Consider the following 19906-nt stretch of genomic DNA (forward strand, 5'->3'; position numbering starts at 1 on the left):
TGTTTTATTTTGAAGTCTGGTCTTTGTCTCGTCTGGTCTTTAGTTTTAACTCCCTGTGTTTTCCCGCGACCTGTTTATTCCCGTGGGTTTTTCCCTGCCTTCGCTCTCTGTTTTTGCCTTTTCTTTTTTCCCCCGGACCTTTGTGGAATTTTTGCTTTTTGGATTTTGGTTTTGGATTTTGTTTTACATCCAGAGTTTCCTGTGTTTGTGCTACTTTTGTTTTTTTATGTGAACAATAAAACCTTGGACAATCTCTCTTGCCTGCCTGCCCTTCTCTGCTTTTGGGTCCTCATTCCGCTCACAAAACAGGTTTGCTGTTTAAATACAAAACAGACGCACAATTTTAAATTGACAGTCAAGTGGGGGCTATTATTTATGTAATTGTACCAATTTATGCCAATAACTGGCACTCATTCCTAAGAGCAATTGTAAAAACCTGTAGCGTTCAGACATCTTTTACAGTTAGGGCAAAGATAATATTTGAACATGTACAAGAGATCCTTGTTCATGCCAAAGGTATACAGCTTTTGTTCTTCACATTAACTGTCTCTGCTTATCCCTCTGATCTCCCTCCCTTTTTTCCTGCCCAATCTCTTTCTCTGTTGCCTCTCACCCAATTGGCTGTTGGAAGGTGACTTCCAACAGCCAAAAAGGTAAATTTCTCCAGTCAGAAATGAACAAATGATCCACTGCATTTTTTTGATAATAATTGATGTTAGTTAAACTGAATTTTGTTGACTTACACTGGAACAAAGATGATGAATAGAGGAAACATATGTGATTGTTATGTTATAGGCTGTTAGGGAACGTGTTACATTCACATTTAGATATTTAATGCTGTTATGTAACTGCCTTATAACAAATAAATAGAATGGAACTGCTGATTCTATGCCTTATGCAAACAATAGTGTGTGTGTGTGTGTGTGTGTGTCTCCTACTCACTCGACTGTGTCCTCCCAGCTACACCAGTGTCTCTGGTCCAGCTTTTTCATGTCCCGACTGAAATTGGCCAGGCAGAACTCCTCAATAGTGAATTCATAGTCCGGCTCACACCCCGGTGCCGACGCAAACTGAGACACCGCTGAGAGAAGGGAGGAGGAAAAAGAGATGTGAATAAAAAGAAAACTCAGAGCAGGCACGGGTGTAAACAATGGATGTGGGTAACTAAGTATTCACACAAATGTTTTGTTCCGTTGTCACTCTAAGTGTGTCTCTGTTTGTGTGTGTGTAGTTCACAGTCAGTGCATGCAGCCTCCTGTGGCCTTGTTAAAGGCTATAGCAGGGTGAAAGCACTTAGGACTGAAAGCATCTACGGTGCTAGGACTGCAGCTACGATACTGAAATGTTGTTGTCTCTTTTTGGGTCACTGCAAACTAAGATGTTTCCCCATCTGTGGGACATGGCACTGAAACACCATCTGCTAACAGTGTTAGCAATATCATTGCCTTACAAGACCCCAACGCGACAAAGATACACACACATTCACATGCAAACACACACACACACGCACACACACACATACACAGAAGAAATGAAGGGAACCTTTTCTGTACAGTTAATTCTTTCTGGACACTGGAATATTAGGCCTGGGACTATGTGTGCTGCTTAAGAGACAAAGTCAAGATAAGATAAATTGAGACTTTGATGTCTCACGGAGGTAAAACCATGATAATACTGTAAACTGATAACATGAACATGAACATGCTTTGTTTAAATGAATTCTCAACAGTATCATGATACTATCTGATGGAATTAAATGAAAGAAATACATTTATACAAAAGTTGTTATTTCAGATAATGCCTTATAATCCCCTTTGAAGGCGAGGTTTGACATTTTGGGAAACACGTTTGTTTCTTCCTGAGTTAGATAAGAAAATCCACTTCCATGTATTTGAGCAAAACATGAAGCTAAAACCTGTAACTAATTAGATTAGCTTAACAAGACTCAGAGCAGGTGGAAGCAGTTAGCTGGGCTCCAGCCAAAGTTTAAAGAATCCACCTACCAGCACCTTTAGAGCTCACTAAGTTTATAAGGGATCCTCACTCCCCTAAAATGCTGATTGCACAATTTTAAAAACTCCTAACCCCGAATGGCCGGCCGCCTTTGTTTTCCAGCAAGAAGGGAGTTTTCTTTATTATTACACATGCTATGAAAATAAAGTATCTGAAGTTATGCACAATAACAGTAATTCACCATCATATATACACTAAAACCATACGTGTAAACCAAAAAGTTCAATAACTAAATCTGCTAATAGCCTGCTCAAACATTTGGACAATGCAAATTTGTGAAAACATAGAATAAGATCATGTCATCACGATGCAATTTTGCTGAAAGCAAAAAAAATCAATATTGAAATATTTTGACATAGATGTCACATGTATATACATCCTCACATCTAAACCTCCCTCACCATCCTTTTTTTATGACTTCTTTCCAATTCTTCTCTTCCTGTTTCCCTGCAGCCTTCACTTATTTTCAATGCCTCTGTTCACTTTCTTTCCTTGTTTTTCTCCCTTATTCCCACAACGCTCCTCCCTTCCTCTCACTTTCTTTATGACCTGCTGTTTCTCATGTGTTTTGTCTCAGCATACATCTGCATACATCTATTCACATCTCTAGTCATCCCTCCTCTTGACATTCCTTCTTTTCTCCTCTCTGGAGACACGGACAGAATAGTTTGTCTCTGAGTATTTCTGGCTTATTCACAACTATTAAAGTCAACAGGATCATGTGTGAAAATGTAGTGATGCATGCATGTAATGCTGCAGAGCAGAAGGGTGATAGAAACAGACACGTGAGAGGATCCAGCCGCTGTCATTTTGAAGTTTAAAAAACAAGCTGTAGCTTATAAAATGCTGGTTCAAAATATGATTAACTTGTTTAAATTCCTACAGAGAATCAGAGTCATGCTGTGAGGAGAGCGGTTGGAAAGGTCTACCCGTCTACACAACTCCAATCCAACGCTGCGATCAAAGATAAAGATCAAGTGTGTAAAGGAACAGCCACAGAGGGAGGGAGAAAGAGTTTGAATTTTCTTTGTGAAGATCACATTTATGGTATGCCAATGATCTCTAACAAAGATTTGTCCAACCAAAATGACAAAAGGGGTTGTTTGTGACCAACTTAAACAGTCTATGTCGGAGTTCTCTGATCATCAGGATGCCATCTTCTAAAACCATTTTGTTTTCGAAAGTTATCTTTTTTTTTCTTTTTTCTTAAAGCGAAGATTAACTGCAAACTCATGCATTCAAGTTGGACTCCATTTCTTTCCACTTTGCTACAGAAAGGGCACACTACTGCCTATGTTGGCGATGAATTGGTATTTGACCCAAATTGTGTTGCAAATGTGTCACATATAAAGGAAGCTGCTATCATTTACTCTTTCAAAATAACAGAAAACAAAAAAATGGTGTCTGCAAAAGTTTGGGCACCCTGAGTTTTTTTTTACCTGGGGTGTCAAACATTCGAGCCCCACTGTACACTAGTCAGCATGTCACCTGTTATCTGAGTACCCTATGTACTAATTTTATCTTTTTCCCCCAGTTTGTTTCCTTGGATCAGGGAGGCTCCAAAATCATCTCATCTTTAATAAACCATAGTTTTCATTTTGAATGCAAAGTTGTTTAACTTACCACACGCTTGGTGCTGCTTAACCACATACATGTTTAACTCTTTAACCCTCCTGTTGGCCTCGGGGTCAAATTTGACCCAAAAAGTTTCTAACTCAGAAATTTGGGTTTTCTTTAACCAAATTGTAAAAAAAAAAATTACGTGGATGGTTCCATGCGCCGCTCCTCACAAGATAAATAACTGATCAGTTCACTATTTCCATTGAATTGGGGTGTTTCATTTAATTTCACAGCATTTTAAGAAAAGAAAAAAGAATTAAGAACACTGAAAAAAGTGAAAGAAATGTAGGGGAAAAATCAGCAAAAACAAACTTCGGGAAAAGTTAGAAAATGTCAAAAAGTGACAAGAAATGTCGGAGAAAGCTTCAAAAACTTGGTCCAATCAACAACAAAAATGTCCCAAAAAATTGACACAGAACTTTGGTAAAAGTAACCCAGAAATAATAAATGTCTACGGGAAGACAACACGAGGATTAAGCCGTTTTAAATGTACTATAGTGTAAATGTGCAAGATCAGTCACTACAAACATTCAATGAAGCAAAATGATATTACAAAGATTTAATGACAAAAAATCAAGCAAAAAATATTCAAAAATAACCCAAATCCCTGGTAGCTGCGGGGTCCTTAGGCCGGCTCTGATTATTCACATAATAAATCCATTCCATGTGAGTGGGCAGAATGAACATTGCTAATGACGGCTCGGTTGCATGCACGTTGAGTGCCTAAAGGACACAAAAAAGAGTTTGCACTCCAACCAAAGTATCATTTCTGCACCAAAACAAAACTACACTGTAAACCTTTGATGTAAATTTACAGCTAAAATCTCACAGTATTTTACTGTTTTACTATTATACAGGATTATACTGTATGTGGCAATGCATTCTGGGAGAAAATAAAATTAACGGTCTAGGATTACAGCACATATCTGCAGAATGGTGCGATTACAGATTACGGTAAATTGCAGTGCATCTCGGGAAAATAGAAAAAAGCGGGATTACAATTTAAAATATTTAAGACAACGACAGGCTCGTGGGCATATCAGTCTCTGAGGAAAGCGCTGGACAGCATTTCACCAAGAGAACGCGAGTCGCGGCTTTTTCAACATATGTAAGTTGAAAATATTTTTGTTTGCCTGCATGCCTTGAAATGTTAAGAATAGTTTTATCGATTCATTTTTTTTTTAGATATGGCAGCCGATCACCCAGTAACAGTAACGTTAAGCTAGCTAGCTAGTAGAGTTAATCATCTGGTGTTCACGGTCGCTAATTTTACTACTAACACCGTTAACGTTAAGCTATCTTAACGTTAATGGTGTCAGTGGTATTTGTTAGCTAGCTAACTTCATCACGGTCGCTAAAAATTAACTACCACAAACACTGACTTAGTAGTAATGTTAGCTAACCGCTAGCTAGCTAGCTAACGTTATCACGGTCAGTAACATTATCGCTAACACCATTAACGTTAAGATGGCTCAACGTTAATGGTGTTAGTAGTAATGTGTTTAGCTAGCTAACGTTATCACGGTCGCTAACATTATCGCTAACACCGTTAACGGCTAGCTTATTGTTAACGGTGTTAGTAGTAATGTTAGCTAGGTTAGCTAACGTTATCACGGTCGCTAACATTATCGCTAACAACGTTAACGGCTAGCTAGCTTATTGTTAACGGTGTTAGTAGTAATGTTAGCTAGGTTAGCTAACGTTATCACGGTCAGTAACATTACCACTAACACCGTTAACGTTAAGATGGCTCAACGTTAACGGTGTTAGAACCCTATAGACGTTAACGTTAGTACCCCATAGAAACATTTTCCTCAAGGAGTCTAACGTTATACTGTCCACGCGTTTTGAAAAATCCTTAACACAGTGCTGCATCTACCCGAATCTACTGGAACCTTACAGACTTTGGTGCTCTCATATTGCGTCGGTTTTTCTTATAAAACCATAACTCTAACTAGCGCTAGCTAGATAACATTTTAAAAAAAAAAAAAAACGGTTTCATGGTCTATTTTTCAAGATTTAGGCGGACTTTTTATTTCTGCTATTGAACATTGTTTAGTCATATTTGCTTTGGTTTACTACAACTATAACTTTAGATAAAGGACTTTTTGTGCAACGAGATTAATATTGACTTGTCATCTATTTTTCAAACTGTTTATTGTCATTTTTAACTCCGATGCAGCGGCCACGGGTTTGACTCCGAGCTGCGGCCTCGGCTGCATGTCACCCCCTTCTCTCTCCCCTTTCAATTCTAAGCTGCCTATCCAATAAAGGCATAAATGTCTACTATAAGGATTATTCATTTTGTTATGTTTTTCCTTTGCAGTGTCTGCCACTCCCGCCATGATTCAGACTGTCCCGCTGTCTGAAAGCCTGAGTAATAGTACCGGTACGTTTTTGTATGCAGTCTACTCTGCATTACCTTTTAGAGTTCATTATTATCATATATTATATTACAGTCAATACTCAGAGCATTACAAAAATATATGTTGGTTGTCATGACCTAACACACCATTTTTTATGGGAAAATACACTGATGGAAAGTCATCGGCTTTGTATTTGTTGGGTATAGCCACAATGCCATAGAAAAAAGGTTTAGTTTTATAATTGTAAAGCAAATTGTAGAACAATGTATAATCTACCAAGCCATAAATATGAAGACATTTCACGTGGTTTAAAAAAAATATGGGGATATGTAAATAAATTCAGATCAAATAATTTACGTACAATGATCATATTGTTACCATTTCTATTATATTCCATTCTTTTTAGGTCCAACTGACTGATCACGGGGGTGTGAGCGTGGAGGGCCAGGTTGTCAGTGAGGGGGGGGGTGTGAGCGTGGAGGGCCAGGTTGTCAGTGAGGGGGGGTCCTTTGAGCTGGGACTTGCTGTTCTAATTCAACTCACTACAACTTTAACCTCAATACCAACCAGCTGCATGCTCGTTGGAGTTCATTCAGAGTAGGAGATTTTCCACACATACTGTATTATACACCGGGTTGACTTTTTTGATTAAGTGCTCAGAGATTAAATTTCAGTAGCTAAAGCTTCTAATTTGCTACAAGCAAACATTGACTAAAATAATTAAAAAAAACACTTAGGGTTTAAAGTAATTTTGCAAAAACCCAGCCTATTGTCACTCTTACGCCACATAACTACCACCTCAAGCATCGTACTGTTTGTGACATTTCAAAATAAAAGAATATTTCCCTCATTAAAGTCTTCTAAAATAATACTGTAACAACACAGCTCTAATGTTCATGAAATGTTACCAACAAATGCAGAAGGAATAAAGTGAACTTATTGTATTATGCGGTAAAATATCTTTTCCAGAAATTATATACTTCTGGACATTTCTAAATTATTGGTAACTGTATTGTTTATTTCCTTTGGAATGTGTAATTCTACAATGGCATAAATTACATACAGTTTTTATTCTTGTTTAGTAGCTGAATACTACTTGTATAAGAAAAATACAAATTAAGCTGTGGTGCCTTTAACACTAAAAGAGGATATATTCTCCTCCAAAATGAACCATTTCTTCATTAACCTTTGTGTTGTTCCATTGTCATTTAGGATCTGCATGGGGATTAATCCTGAGAGAGGATCAAAGGCACCCAGCAGAAAAAACTGGAAAGATGGTCCAGAAGAACCTTCACATGAACCCGCATGTCTGCACCCTGATCAGGAAGCTCAACGACTTCAAGTGGGACTTTGTTTGAGTTTCTCTTGTATTGTTTTGTTTAGCTGCAGGTATCATTTGTCATTCATCAATTAACAATATCTGCTAGTTTTTGTGTGTTTAGTTTGTTCTAGCGGCTGTATGTGTGTTTTGCCCCATTCAAGTGTTTCATTGATTTTTTATAAATTGTTGATTAAACGGTTACTGCATGGGAGCCAACAGTTACAAGATGAGTTACTACATTATGATGATTCTAAATAAAGAGTTATTAGATTTTGAATCTTGCTTTTTTCCTTGTTATTTAAGACTAATTATTTATTGCAGTGTTCCCTGAGGTTTATTTAAGCTGCAGAATTTATTCTTCGGATCAGTTACTGAGAATTTCATAACATATGTTTTTGTGCTGTCAACACATTTTTGTACTGTACAACAAATTAATTATTTTATTTACAGTAAATCAAATAAACATGAAATTATTTTTTTAGTGTAAATTGGCAAAGCTGCTGCCAAAAAAAAACTGTAAATTCAATAAAGTAAAACTGTATGTCATTTACAGTAAATACCTGTAATTAAAAATAACAGTATGCATACTGTAAATAAACAGTAGTTTACTGGCAAAGCTGCTCCCAGTATATTACTGTAAATTCAAATACAGTTGTAACTGTATACCTGTTTACAGTTAATACTGTAGTTTAAACCGTATGCCTACTGTAAATTACAGGTTTACTGGTGAAGCTGCTGCCAGTATATTACGTAAATTCAAATAATACAGTTAGTAACTGTATACCTGTTTACAGTAAAATACCTTAATTTAAAATACGAATGCTTACTGTAAATTAACAGTAGTTTACTGGCGAAGCTGCTGCCAGTATATTACTGTAAATTTACGGTGAAAAGTTTTACAGTGTATAGTTGAAGACTAGTTGAAGTTTTCTGTGATAGTGACACTTTAATCCTGAGACTTGGACACGTTTGACTTGATGGGACTTTATCTGACCACAACAACAATTATAAACAACTCAGAGTAGAATTAAATCAGACAATCCAGCAAAATGTGTGTCACATGCAGTATTGCTGAGAAGTTGTTTTCCTAATAACCATTTCAGACAAACCAATGCACCTGATAACATTTCCATTAACATTTCAGGGAAAATTGACACATTGCACACGTTTATAGATCAAAACTCTGCAGGATAAACACAAAGAACACCATGCCTTATTAGCTGAACGTTTTCTTACTAAATGTGAAGCAGTTGGACTTTTTTTAGCCAGTTATCTTATCACACGGCCAAATAAAGGCATTGCTTCCAGTAAACGACAAATGAAGGCATCAGCATCCGAGGCAAAATCTTTCCATTAGGTTGTCTTCAAATGAAAAACAAAGTGGTTCTGTGAGTGTAGCAACAGAAAATATCTGCGAAAAACTGCCAATTTATCTATCAGAAGCCAAATGGAAAAACCCATTTGTGCTACAAATAAAAACACCTGTCTACCTAATCTTTCCTCCTGTAACTTGTCAAAAGGTTAGGATGAAATACTCCAAACAGTCTGTAACAAAATGTTGTTTGTCCCCAACATGAGTCACATTTCTGTTTTATTGCCCAAACACATTTCTCCTTGTGTAATCAATGGTATGTATACCAGACTCATTTCACATTCACAGTGAGGCAGTACATGATGAACCTAGAGGAAAGGTCATGATTGACTTTCCATTTCCTCCCACAAGCCTAGTGATTTGGAGCTGAAACTAATGCAGTGAGACGGCCGTTCAATCTGACATTAATCTCTATAAACAGATATCTGCATATGAATGCAGAATCTTATCATGTTACAGCCCGTGTTTAATTTTGTGAAGAATGTGTTACATTTTAAACTTTGACAGTTTCAGGTCAGCAGAAACCCTTGGATTCTTTAAGCTGTGACTCAAACAAATCTCTAAATCTTCATTAGCAAAGACCAGTGATGAAAACATTCAGGTAACGTTAGAAGCTTTTCATTTAACCATGAGTACCATCACTTTAATATTCAGGTTGGAGGGTTTCAGGTTGCTACAGGTAGTAAACATGAATTAGGCTAGGTTGATTCATGTTAAGGTCTAGTAGTTACAAAACGATAAGTGGATTTGATACTGGACTTGGATTTGAGACAATGCTTTTGAACCCCAACCCAATACGTGAGATACTGTACATTCCCTGACAGAATTACATTTCCTTCAAAACATATTTTTTTTGTAGCAAATTAGTAGTATATAGATGTATTTTGTAGGAGACAGGTTTGCCTCCCTGAAATTAAAAATCCACAATTTTGCCCCACCCTACCCCCTTGTGCCCCCATTTTCAAAAACAACGACTGCAAAAGTCCCCTTTACTAGTAGAATGTGACACAGTGCCATACACTGTGGCCTTTCCTACATGATAGAAAACCTTCTTTGCTGGTTCCCTTTTTTATTTCTTTCGCCCCTGTCCCTTAGACAGCTTGAGTCCGTCACTGCATATCACAGACTCAAAGGGGTTTGAGGGCCGCCTGGCACTTTGGCTTGGAGAGTAACTAATGTTGTACTTATTCATGAAGTAATTTATAGAGCCATACCTTACACGTCCTCTCTGAAAATATAATCTACTTCATTAGAAATGGACCTATCATAACACCCTTTTTGGGATTATAATCTTGTTGTTCTGTACACTTCACCTGTTAACAATCAATGTTGTTAGCAATGTTCAATAGGGAAATCTCTTGCTCCAAGCCTTTTTGTATAGGATACATAAACTTGTCTTGATACAGTAAACCGACTTGACCCATGCATAAAGTCTGCTTCTGTATATACAAACATATTTGTAGTCAATTTGTCTGGTTCAATACAGTAATCTACAAGAACAGGAGAATGGACTTGAAGTCAATGGGATTACTTGTTCAAGAAGACATTGCATGACCTGTGACCTGACGCATGCTGCCTCCTCTATCCTCTCTGTGGGGTGTCTGTGTAGAACCCCACCCAGCAGCTAGCTTCAGGGGGCTCTGTGTACTTTATCTGTGTCTGCGATTCTGTGTGTATGTCAGATGGAATTGGACTGTCTTGGACGTTTTTCTTTCTCATCATCCTCATCCAATATGCACAAACTAAACAAAGAGCCTTACAGCAATCCAAATAGAGCTGCACACACACACACACACACTTAATTCCTTTACCACATTTGCCCTCTTGAACGCCTCAAAGACCACATTTGCATATTCAACATTGAGGCACACACACACACACACACCCACACACACACCCACACACACACACACACACACACACACACACACACACACACACACACACACACACACCCTTCTGAAAGTCTAGTTTGACAGATGTTGATCAGCTGCTGTCCCACTGCACTGCGAGCTATTACTTGTATTCATATCTGGAGCTTTTCCAAGCAACAGCGCCTGAGGTTATGCATGACTTAAAACATGTTGAAAGGCTTTGAAATAAACAGAAACAAGCACAAGATGTTAAAACTCAAGTTGTCACACAGAGTGTTAGTCTGAACTGAAATCCAATACTGTAGGCTATAATACAGGTGAAAGATTCAGGTACTACAAGTGTTTAAAAGGGAACACAAAGAGAGCGATGCACTCCATCGGTCTAAATATAGATGAGATGGGGGAAATGGATGACATTTCTCAACAAGTGTCGACTCTGTGGAACTGGACTCCAACTTTGATACATTCTTGAACACTGACTCTCAAGCACTAAACGCAAATGGCGTCATGTGAGAGTTGTGCAAACATTTTTATTTTAACATTAAAAAGGTTTTCTTATGTCAGCTGAGAAATATTTCAGCGGGATAGGAACACTTTCTGTGGAGTTCAATCTGTTTCAGGAACTTTAACAATTTCAGTGTGAACTTGAAACAGTACAAGATGGCAAACCAATATCATCATAATTGTTAAAAATGGATGGATTTTTAAAATTGTTGCACTTTGGTTCGTGTTCACACTATTCTTTGTCGAGCGTACAAAACATTGTAACCAAATGTCAAAGTTAACTGAACTTTAGTGCAATTGGAAACGAACTAAAACGTCCGTTTTCAAGCGAACAAGAGTTTGGTTTTTTGGTCCGCACCAGAGATTGAATGAGCTTTTACAGAACCCCGAAGATTCTGGGCAAAATATGGAAAATACACATGCAGCCGGAAACTTCTTAGAAAATGTTTTTATTGAAATCTCAGAACAAATCACAAATTATGACCGGGAGAATGATCTGATTTTAGTTGCTGCATTTATTTACGATGCAAACCAGTGTATAGAAATATCTCTGTTATATGAAGTTCAGCTAAAGTTATACTCTGCTTTTACTATATAGGCATTCACTTTAAGTAGTCCCACCACATCTTGCCACAATCTTTCTCAGCCAATAATATTGTTGCTGTCAAACTTTAAAATCCGTTCTACTCTCTGTTGCTGTGAGTTGTCATTTCAGTACAAAGAAACCCTCCTCCACCCCTTCACCTTCCAGTCTTCAATATGTCACAATTAACTCAGAAGTTGGTTTTCTTATGAATTCCTAACATGTTCCTCTGCAGTATCAGCTGATTGGCAGTAAGGAAGTTCCTTAGAGAAAAAAGCTAATTGCGCTGCTTGGTGATGCCTTGATTGGGGCCATTTTGAAACGTTTCAGTTGAGGCCTCTGCAGCACACAGGTCCTCTGTCACAGGACGCAAGCACATTGAAACTAAAGTGTTACAAAGGAGGGAAATGTTATTGCTCTCTTGCTCTGCTCTTTAATTATTTCCCATCTCTATCCTGTGAATTTTGTCTTTGACAACCCTTTCACTTTCACTCCACATCTCATTCCGTTCTTGAGTAATGATTTCCCCTGCCAACTATTACACAGCTTCTACCCAAAGAACATGAGCACCTTTGATACAATTTTAAATATGTAAAGTAATTATACTGAGGCTCAACCACCTGAGATTCTTTAGCTCCAATTTGTGAAAAAAAAAAATTCTGTAAATGCAGCATGTATATAATATCTGTCAGATTATAGAGGTCTATGATGTCTAAGTCCTTCCAAGTGCTTTCCATGCCCAAGGCTTGGATTTGCAGTTGCATCCTGATTCCCAACAACACAATGTAATAATACTCCCATCCTCCCATCTGGTCTTATTACATTCTCTTGTAATGCCAATGTTGCTTATCTTTGTTGTGAAGATATTCACAAGTGGGGAAAGCCTAGATGAAAGTATCAGGGAAGGCAGTTGTACCTTTTCTCTTGTAACATGGTAAAAAGGAACATACAATGAAGTCCACACAATACATCCCATTGTTAAGTCCGCAACAGGAAATCAGCCAGATCTGATCAGTAGCAGGCTTGACTGACTTTATGCACTTTATTGCAGAATCTGATTTCATCTTGATGAAATAATATTGTAATGACAGCTTAATCAGCCAATACTGTTCAATTGCCAGCAAACATGCTAGTAAATTAGCTTGTTAGCAGTAGTGCTAGCTCTGCTGCCTCCCTTAGTTACATGACCCTGGCCTTGCAAGTCGTATCAGTCCCTTGAGGGATTCCCATCGTTTACATGCAACACAAATTTCCATTTCAAATTTCATGCAATACGTGAAATTTTCCTGTGCAATGATGGATTTCTACTAGGGATGCACCAATACCACTTTTTTCAGACCAAGTACAAGTAATCACATTTGTAATAATACCATTACATTTCAAACTATTACTTTGAAAACATGCATTTTTTGCACCTGAATGCATCATGACTTCACAAGGTGTACCTAATTGCACCATGAAGTCCCATTGGTGCCAACGCACTTTACCGTTTATTTACATAACTCATGGTGAAGGCAAAATATTGCCACACGGGTTCCTTCAGGGAAGCATGAGGATTTAACAGTTCTGTTATTTCTCCATCATCTCCGACTCTAGCAATGGCCAATGTGTCTGGAAAGTGAATCTGCAAGCTACCGGTAAGGTATGCCGTGTCTTTAGCTATAGACTGTTGCACGTCCTGGACTGGGACTCCCGGTGCTTGAACCCTTTCGAGTGTAATACAGCCACACTTTAGACCGTTTAGCTTTAGGTTTTCAAACTGTGTTTCAGCCAGCCATTAGCCAACAATAGGTTGACATTGCCTGCTGCTGCCAAGTGTAGTGCTAATTGGCTTCACAAGCAGTGATGCATGACATGGTATTGGGTGCTTTGTTGGAGTACTACTTGGTGATGGAGCAGTGGATATGACACGTCTTTTGTTGGGGAGATTGGGTTGTGTGTCCCTGAGCAAGACACTTAACCCCTAGTTGCTCCAGAGGCATGCAACCTGTGATACATCAATTGTAAGTCTCTTTGGATAAAAGCATCAGCTAAATGAAATGTAATGTATTTTTATGAGTAAGAATGTAAGTAGATATCGGACCCAATACCCGATACTGGTATCAGTATCTGTGAATCCTTATTTTTTTTTACAATACATTTAAGGTGCTTTAACTTTTGGTTTAACTTCCAAATAAAGAAATCTGGCTAAACTGTTGACTTGTTACTGTAACAACTGGTTTTACTGTCTAAATGCTCATGTTTCCGGCTCTGACTTCATTGTGATGTTGCCCACATCTCAGAAATCACTTTAAATACTGTGTGGTCATAACAGATAGGAATGATGGCCACAGCTATGAAACTAAGACTTAAGTTAATAAAACTGAATCAAACTAAAGCAGTAATTGCGCTACAGATCAACTAAACTGCCTCATAAATAATGACCTCTGTGTGTATGGTCTGTAGAATGGTCTGTAGACAGTTGAGTTGGTCTCAGAGTGGTGGCAGACTGTTGAGTCATAAATGATTCAGCCTCCTGAAATTGTTCACACATTGCAGCCTATGACTGCTTCCAGTTTGAAAGTGACAAACATACAGAGAAGGGAAGACAGATGTCTTCTGTCAGAGGCCCAGACTAATTAGGCAGCCAGATCTGATGCTCAAAATGAGCCGTGGTACTTGTCTATATGATCACCATCTACACCCGTCGCCCTTCTCTCTCACTGTCGTCATTTTCTCACCGATGATTCATAGAGAAGGATATCTTAATCTTTGGCCTTTGATCTGAAATATTTTTGACCACCGCTCTATCGCCCGAGCTAACATCAACAACACCCACGTCCTTGACTTTTCAATACTTTTTAGTTATGAATCATCTCAATCCATTGAGTAGTAGAGGAGAAAGAGAAAAAAAAGATCTGTTTTTTTCCCCACCAATCTGACAGCGCAATTTAGATTCTGTAAAGTTACACAGGTGTTGTGCATATTTTTTTAAAACCCACACAATTCAGCTCTTCCTGTACAAACTTCACACATTTAGAACAAGTTTGGGTGAGTCTTTCTTTTTTGCATCTCAGAGTATTTAAGTTTTTTCCAATTGGTACGCTAGAAAGGAACTAGGGCATGTTCCCACTTCATGCATTGTGCATTATGTAAATTCTGTGTGGTCAACCACCCGCATTCAGCTTAAGCACTAAGTAGAAAAAAACTCTCCTGTGTTCTACATTCACTTGTTCTCCCCTCTCCTTTATCTTGTACTAAGTGTACTGCAGCAACTTTCTCCTTGCAGATAAGACAGGAAGCAGTCAAACTCCATGAGCATAATAATCAATTACCCTCCTCTCTCTGCTTCAGGTCAACCTTTCTTTTAGGTTTACAAAATGACATTTTGGTGCACCACAATAAATCAAAGTGCTGTTGGTCCAACAGCTAAAGCATATCTGTTGACAAGTTGCCCAATTAGGTGCTACTTGCAAAATGTTAAATGTCAAATAGTATAAAGATAATAGTCTATATTGACAAAATTTCATTTCTGGTTCCGATTGTTAAGGTCCCGCGGGGAATTCCACATGTCCCACATTTTGGCCAGATGTCCGCCAACTTCTGCTTTCTTTGTGTTGGCATTCTACAGTCCGGTCAGTTTATGAGCACTAGAGCTGTAACAATTCAAAATTTTACTGTACAGTTATTTGTCTCAGAAATAATTGCGAATTAACAATATAATTTTCTCTTTCAGTCAAATTTAAAAAGATTTACTATTGTATTACTTTTTTTTTAACAAACTAAAATTTTAAATGACTCCCCGGATACATATTTTGGTTAAAACCACACCTCTTTATTTTCATAAAAAATATTTTCTAACTTTACCCCCTTGTCATTTTTGTTGCTATAAACGTGTAGCCTACAGGGTCAAGTGCCAACAACCAATCAAAGCCATCCATCCATCCATCCATCTTCGACCGCTTATCCGGTATCGCCGGTAGCGGGCTGGGGGCAGCAGCTCCAGTAGGGGACCCCAAACTTCCCTTTCCGAGCCACATCAACTAGCTCGACGGGGGATCCCGAGGCGTTCCCAGCCAGGTGGAGATAAATCTCTCCACCTGTCCTGGGTCTTCCCCGAGTCTCCTCCCAGTTGGACGTGCCTGGAATACCTCCCTAGGGAGGCGCCCCGGAGGATCCTTACCAGATGCCCGAACCACCTCAACTGGCTCCTTCAACGCGAAGGAGCAGGGCTCTACTCCGAGTCTCTCTGGATGACTGAGCTTCTCACCTATCTCTAAGGGAGACGCCAGCCACCCTCCTGAGGAAACCATTTCGGCCGCTTGTACCCTTGATCTCGTTTTTTCGGTCATGACCCAGCCTTATGACCATAGGTGAGGGTAGGAACGAAAATTGCCCGGTAGATCGAGAGCTTTGCCTTCTGGCTCAGCTCTCTTCGTCACAACGGTGCGATAAACAGAAGTAATACCGCACCAGCTGCTCCGATTCTCCGACCATATCACGCTCCATGGTCCCCTCACTCGCGAACAGACACCAAGGTACTTAAACTCCTTACTTGAGGTAAGGACTCCATCCTACCCGGAGAGAGCACTCCATCGGTTCTGCTGAGAACCATGGCCTCAGATTTAGAGGTGCTGACCTCATCCAGCCGCTTCACACTCGGCTGCGAACCGATCCAGTGAGTGCTGAAGGTCACAGGCCGTGATGCCATCAGGACACATCATCTGCAAAAAGCAGCGATGGGATCCCGAGCCCACCGAACTGCAACCCCTCCCCGCCCGACTAAGCCTCGATATCCTGTCCAATATATTACAAACAGGATTGGTGACAAAGAGCGCAGCCCTGGCGGAGGGCAACCCTCACCTGGAACGAGTCCGACTTACTGCGACGAACCCGGACCAGCTCTCGCTTTGGTCATACAGAGATTGGATGGCCCTAAGAAGGGACCCTCACCCATAATTCCCGCAGCACACCTCCACAATTCTCCGGGGGACCCGGTCATACGCTTCTCCCGATCACAAAACACATGTACTGGTTGGGCATACTCCCAGGCCCTCCAGGATCCTTGCGAGAGTAAAGATTGGACGTTGTTCCACGGCAGGACGGAATCCGCATTGTTCTCTTCAATCCGAGGTTCGACTATCGGCCGAACCCTCCTTTCCAGCACCTTGGAGTAGACTTTACCAGGAGGCTGAGAAGTGTGATACCCCTGTAGGTGCACACACCTCTGGTCCCCTTTTTGAAGAGGGGAAACACCACCCGGTCTGCCACCTCTAGGCACCGTCCCAGACTTCACGCAATGTTGAAGAGGCGTGTCAACCAAGACAGCCCCTCCACACCCAGAGCTTTCAGCATTTCTGGACGGATCTCATTAATCCCTGGGGCTTGCCGCTGTGGAGTTGTTTGACTACCACAGCGACTCCGCCAGGGAAATTGACGACAATCCCATCATCTCCAGCTCTGCCTCCCCCACAGGGGCGTGTCAGCTGGATTTAGGAGTTCCTCAAAGTGCTCCTTCCACCGCTCTATTACCTCCCCATTTGAGGTCAACAAAGTCCCATCCTTACTGTATAAGTTGGATGTCCCTCGCTTCCCCCTCCTGAGGTGGCGAACGGTTTTCCAGAAGCACCTTGGTGCCGACCGAAAGTCCTTCTCCATGTCTTCTCCGAAATTCTCCCATACCCGCTGCTTTGCCTCTGTCACGGCAGAGGCTGCAGCCCTTCGGGCCCGTCGGTACCCTGAACTGCCTCCGGAGTCCTCCGGGATAACATATCCGGAAAGACTCTTCTTCAGTGGACGGCTTCCCTGACCACGGTGTCCACCAGGGTGTTCGGGGTTACCGCCCTTGAGGCACCAAGACCCAAGACCACAGCTCGCTGCCGCAGCTTTAGCAATGGAAAATTTGAACATTGTCCACTCAGGTTCAATGCCCCCAGCCTCCACAGGGATGCACAAAAGCTCCGCCGGAGGTGCGTGGAAAGCCCGTCGGACAGGGGCTCTTCCAGACGTTCCCAGTTTACCCGCATACACGTTTGGGCTTACCAGGTCTGTCCAGAGTCTTCCCCCACCCCTGACCCAACTCACCACCAGATGGGGATCAGTTGACAGCTCTGCCCTTCTTCACCCAGTGTCCAAAACATACGGCTCAGATCAGATGAAACGATTATAAAATCGATCATTGCCTTTGGCCTAGGGTGCCTGGTACCACGTCATTATGAACATCCCTATGTTCGTACATGGTGTTTGGATGGACAATCCATGACTAGCACAGAAGCCAACAACAGACAACGCTTGGTTAGATCAGGGAGGCCGTTCCTCCCAATCACGCCTCTCCAAGTATCTCCATCATTGCCCACGTGGCGTTGAAGTCCCCCAGGAGAACAATGGAGTCCCCTACTGGAGCCCCATACAGGACTCCATTCAAGGTCTCCAAGAAGGCGATACATCCGAACTCTTGTTTGGTGCTACACACAACAACAGTCAGAGTTTTCCCCCCAACACCGCAGGCGTAGGGAGGCGACCCTCTCGTCCACCGGGGTAAACTCCAACGCAGCGGCGCTCAGCCGGGGGCTTGTGAGTATCCCCACACCCGCCCGGCGCCTCACACCCTGGGCAACTCCAGAGTAGGAGAGAGTCCAACCCCTATCCAGGAGTACGGTTCCAGAACCGAGACTGTGCGTAGAGGTAAGCCCCACCAGATCTAACTGATAGCGCTCCACCTCCCGCACAAGTTCCGGCTCCTTCCCCCACAGAGAGGTGACATTCCACGTCCCCAGAGCCAGCCTCTGCTGCCCGGGTCTGGTCCGTCGAAGCCCCTGACCTTCGCCGCCACCATGTGGCAGCGCACCCGACCCCTTGGATCCTCCCCAGGTGGTGGGCCCATGGGTTGGAGGGAGAAGTGCCACGTTGCTTCTTCGGGCTGTGCCCGACCGGGCTCCGTGGCAAACCCGGCCACCAGGCGCTCGCTCACGAGCCCACCGTCTGGGCCTGGCTCCAGACGGGGGCCCCGGGCTTCCACCGGGCAGGGTCCCTCTATCCCTTCCTTGATATTCCAAAGCCAACAAACAAAATAATAAAAGTATATATAGTCTGACCAATAATTACCTATATGATTACAATTTGGCATATCTAAACACAATCAACATTTCCCATTCATTTAGTCATACGCCTTAAGACCTTAGCTAATGTTAGCAATTAATTGCGGTTAAACAAAAAAAAACACGATAAAAATAAGACAATTAGACAATCATGTAATAATTGTTACAGGCCTAATGAGGACTATGATTAACTGCTCCTCAGGTCCCTGCAGGGTAAATCCAAACAGCTCAGACCCTCCTTCACAGTGCTGTAGAGGAGGGTCTGGAAATCTGAGACTAAGATAACGTATTAGGCTCAGATTTTTCAGCCATGCCAACTAATTGCTTTACTACCGTTGCTTCTGTACCCTGACCCTGTTTGAAAGCTCCTATCTCCTGTCTGTTCTCTAAGAACACCTTTTCTAATTTCTTTTCTGTCTTTTTGTTCTCTCCCTGTTCTCTCATTGTCCTCATCTCTCTTCACGAGTAGTGTTGAATAAATCCCCAGAATGTCATGTTCCTTTAAATGTCTGTGGGAAATAGCTATCCTTTACTTGTGACATGTTCCCTCACAATGAGTGCGCACTTAGGAAGCACAGTTACTTTTTTCCTCCTCCACTTTTTTTGCTAAAAATGTCTGGCTGTAGTGTAAGTTACATTATTTTAAGTGATATGTGGTCAGTGTCTGACAGGTTTGTGTAAGCAATTGTTTAAATATTAACTGATTTAACTACTTTTCAACAAGGGTACCTATTACTACAATTTTTACTTTCCACCAGAAAATGAATAATCATATTTTCTAACATGTTGAACTGTTTTTCCTCTACATCTCTACATGATCGAGGCCACAAAATAAAATATTGAAGGACTTGTTTTAATTGCATTTTGATGGTGCAAATTCCTTCTAAATAGTGACTTTGGCTTATAGTGATATTATCATGACGAGGCTCATAGGGCTCACAACTGCAGTGGCAAATGCACAGGCCCCCAAATTCCACCAGGTGCGGAACGGTCGCGGATCCGTTCTGGAACAGCAACGGAGTAAATAGGTTATCATTAAAGTCAATGTGTGTATTTTTACTGACTGCGGAAAGGCGGAGCCCTCCGGAGCAGATACGCAGAGTTTCTATTTTTGCCAGATGGCGGAGAGCTCTGCAGCAATTCAGCACACAGTAGATAGTGCGGGACAGGAAGTCGA

General features: G+C 41.1%; 1 protein-coding gene and 1 long non-coding RNA gene across 3 annotated transcripts in view; one reads left to right on the forward strand and one right to left on the reverse strand.

Annotated features, from left to right (window-relative positions):
• The window catches only part of ramp1 (receptor activity modifying protein 1), a 71480-nt gene that overhangs the window by 21890 nt on the left and 29684 nt on the right, over nt 1-19906 (reverse strand). The window contains exon 2 of one of the 2 annotated variants that reach the window (XM_032512984.1): nt 943-1078. In XM_032512984.1, the coding sequence (XP_032368875.1) occupies nt 943-1078 (136 nt within the window). Of the gene's footprint in view, nt 1-942; nt 1082-19906 lie in introns of both variants that reach the window. The other variant, XM_032512983.1, reaches the window with a different exon arrangement.
• Nucleotides 8118-19906, forward strand: part of LOC116687527 (uncharacterized) — a 15824-nt gene continuing 4035 nt past the window's right edge. Inside the window, exons 1-2 of the long non-coding RNA XR_004331577.1 lie at nt 8118-8228; nt 19885-19887. This is a non-coding gene — a long non-coding RNA (uncharacterized LOC116687527). The remainder of the gene's footprint in view (nt 8229-19884; nt 19888-19906) is intronic.

Source organism: Etheostoma spectabile, chromosome 4, assembly GCF_008692095.1.
Source record: "Etheostoma spectabile isolate EspeVRDwgs_2016 chromosome 4, UIUC_Espe_1.0, whole genome shotgun sequence".
In the NCBI taxonomy this organism is placed as follows: domain Eukaryota; kingdom Metazoa; phylum Chordata; class Actinopteri; order Perciformes; family Percidae; genus Etheostoma; species Etheostoma spectabile.